Source organism: Austrofundulus limnaeus, unplaced genomic scaffold (genome assembly GCF_001266775.1).
Source record: "Austrofundulus limnaeus strain Quisiro unplaced genomic scaffold, Austrofundulus_limnaeus-1.0 Scaffold292, whole genome shotgun sequence".
Lineage (NCBI taxonomy): Eukaryota > Metazoa > Chordata > Actinopteri > Cyprinodontiformes > Rivulidae > Austrofundulus > Austrofundulus limnaeus.
In genome coordinates, this window is record NW_013952694.1 from 228,254 (window position 1) to 231,161 (window position 2,908).

The 2,908-nt window shown below is 39.8% G+C and overlaps 2 protein-coding genes across 2 annotated transcripts in view; both read left to right on the top strand.

Annotated features, from left to right (window-relative positions):
* hddc3 (HD domain containing 3) overlaps positions 1 to 1,681 on the top strand; it is a 3,228-nt gene extending 1,547 nt beyond the window's left edge. Inside the window, exons 2-4 of the mRNA XM_014021420.1 lie at positions 838 to 893; positions 981 to 1,221; positions 1,400 to 1,681. Of these exons, the coding sequence (XP_013876874.1) occupies positions 838 to 893; positions 981 to 1,221; positions 1,400 to 1,530 (428 nt within the window). The 3' untranslated portion in view covers positions 1,531 to 1,681. The remainder of the gene's footprint in view (positions 1 to 837; positions 894 to 980; positions 1,222 to 1,399) is intronic.
* Positions 1,682 to 2,350: 669 nt separating this feature from the next.
* mfap1 (microfibril associated protein 1) overlaps positions 2,351 to 2,908 on the top strand; it is a 6,512-nt gene continuing 5,954 nt past the window's right edge. Inside the window, exon 1 of the mRNA XM_014021419.1 lies at positions 2,351 to 2,536. Within this exon, the coding sequence (XP_013876873.1) occupies positions 2,455 to 2,536 (82 nt within the window). The 5' untranslated portion in view covers positions 2,351 to 2,454. The remainder of the gene's footprint in view (positions 2,537 to 2,908) is intronic.

Sequence of the window (2,908 nt, forward strand, 5' to 3'; positions counted from 1 at the left end):
TAACAGATGGCCCAAATGATCGTCCTCATCACAGCAACAAAGAGCGCAGAGCATTTAGGAACATGAGGCGTCATGTTACCATACACTCTTATTGTTATTCTTATGTTGTTGAGAATCTATGCTGTTTGGGATCACTGTCCTGCTGCTTTAACTGCTGGACAGATGGCCTCAATTGGACTCCAGAACACTTTGGTCTACAGAGGAGTTCATGGTCTACTCAATGACAGCAAGGTGTGCAGGTCTTGTTGCAACAAAACACCCAAATCCTCAGCTGTGCTTTAAGGCCCCGTCACACTAGACAATTTATGCCAACTTATGAAACATTTTTATGTCTAAATTGCTAATAAAAGTTATATATTTGATCAATTAGTTCAAATAACATTATGTACACGCCAAAAAGAAGCTTCCTGTTGATTTTTTTCTATTCCATCTTCAACATAGACGTCTTTAAAGTGTTGGTAAGTTGGGATAAGTTTGTCTAGTGTGACAGGGCCTTAAAGCACGGTGATGGAGGGCTGAGGATTTGGGTGTTTTGTTGCAACAAGACCTGCACACCTTGCTGTCATTGAGTAGACCATGAACTCCTCTGTAGACCAAAGTGTTCTGGAGTCCAATTGAGGCCATCTGTCCAGCAGTTAAAGCAGCAGGACAGTGATCCCAAACAGCATWGATTCTCAACAACATAAGAAAAACAATAAGAATGTTGATGACACCTCATGTTCCTAAATGCTCTGCGCTCTTTGTTGCTGTGATGAGGACGATCATTTGGGCCATCTGTTATGTGTAAYGTAAATCACCGTAGAGCTTCTCTCTGATGCACTTCTTTGTACCTTTAAGGAGTCTCAAGAATCCTCAGTCACGAAGGAGGCGTCACGGACATTGACGTTCTGCAAGTACGCCATCAGACGTCCTCACCGTGATCCTCACAGAAACCCGGTTCCCTGTCCCGCTGAGCTTTTTGCTTCCGTCTGTCCCCGCAGGCGGCTTTGCTTCACGACACAGTGGAGGACACAGACACCACCGCCGAAGAGCTCAGGGAGCACTTTGGGGTGACGGTGGCCGGTATCGTCCAGGAGGTGACGGATGACAAAAGCTTGCCGAAGCTGGAGAGGAAGCGTCGGCAGGTGGAGCACGCACCTCACTGCAGCCCACAGGCCAAGCTGGTGAAACTGGCAGATAAGTTGTATAACCTCAGGGACCTGAATCACTGCACACCTGTAGGTCAGCACCTCTCTCTTCTGTCACACAAAACGTTTTCTGAAAATTCTGATCTAAAAGGAGTTGTTTRTTGGTTTTGCAAGACATTAGTTTTAGAAAAAAAAAACTATATAGGGTGTGTTTTTGCAATTGAAGAAAAGCTGTAAATAATATCTTTAGTTCCTTTTTGTGTGTGTGGCAGGTTGGTCAGCTGAGCGGATCCAGGAGTATTTTATTTGGGCTTCTGAGGTGGTGAAAGGCCTGAAAGGAACTAACTCAGCTCTGGAGGAGAAGCTTGAGAACTTATTCAAAGAGAGAGGGATTCAGCTCTGACAGCACCCCACTGGAAAACAAGAAACACATCTACTGTATTCTAATGTGCTTAAATGTTTCTCCATTTTTTTTCTGCAAAATATCTGTAGTTGATTATGTAATTATACATTCATATATGCAAACAGATGAACAATTAAAGAGGTAAAAACAACAGGAAGTGTCTTACTTGGATTAACACATGGAATCACATAAACTTTAATACAAATTAGGACAAATTATAAACTGTGGAGTTTTGACTTGATAAAGCTCCTCAGACATCTTCATAGGAAAGAAGATAATAGCATAACATCTGGATTAACACTGTTAAACATATTTTCCACTGGACCAAGAAAAAATGTTGATAACAACATTAGTTCACCATAATTTGTTTCTCTGGGTTTCTAACTTTTCTTTAATTTGTTAATTTTAGCTAGAAAACAGGATGTGCTGGAGGAATTATCAGGTAACGGATGAGATAACGCTTCGTTRATTTTGAAGCAACATTATTATTTAATGTTTTGCTTTGATAAAATAAAAACAAATGGAAGTTTTCCCATTTGTATTTTTAACAAGCATTGGAAGGTCTAGATGGGAATATTTTTGACCCACCATGTACAGATAACTTGGGAGCCACTAGGGGGCAGTAATTTGTAGTAAGTTCACATTTTTCTAACTTTATGGATTTATTTTTCTATTCATTACATAAAATTACATTTAAAAACTATAACATTACTGTATCRTATTGTGAAAGCATAATTACAAATAATTGTGTTTTAATTTCGAAGTACTTCTCATGAAGCGGAAAACGCACTATTTCACTTCCGGTCCGTACGTTTTGTTCAACTTCCGCTCGCTCAGCCGTACGAGGAGCTCATTGCGGTTAACTGTATTTTATTTTCACATTTTTTTTTATTTATCTAGCTTTACATCGTTGACCAGGCAGTCATGTCTAGTCACGAACCCGTCAACATGAAGCTCCCTCCGATCCAGTCCACGGCCGGAGCCGTGCCGGTCCGGAATGAAAAAGGTGAGATGTTTACTGTTAGCTTCGATAAGATAGCATCGGCTAATCTCAGTTTCACACAAAACTGGGCTCAAAAATACTAATTGTTACTTGTAGGTTAGCTATGGTTTAACAAAGACGTGCTGTAAGATTAGATCTCAATGAGAGTGAAATGAGTTAAAGAGAAAAGTTGAAAATGTGGAGGAAAAAAAACAGTGCAGAAGGTTGTGTTTACTAACTCCGGAAAACAGTTCGAGAAAGTTTGTAATCACTAATGCTTTAAAAAAATGCTGCATGTTTGGTGTTAAAACCTAAACAGGTCTAAGAAAGAGTCTATTGTGGATCATTGTTTACGTTTTGTAAAAAGAGGAAAAACGTTATTGTACTATATATATA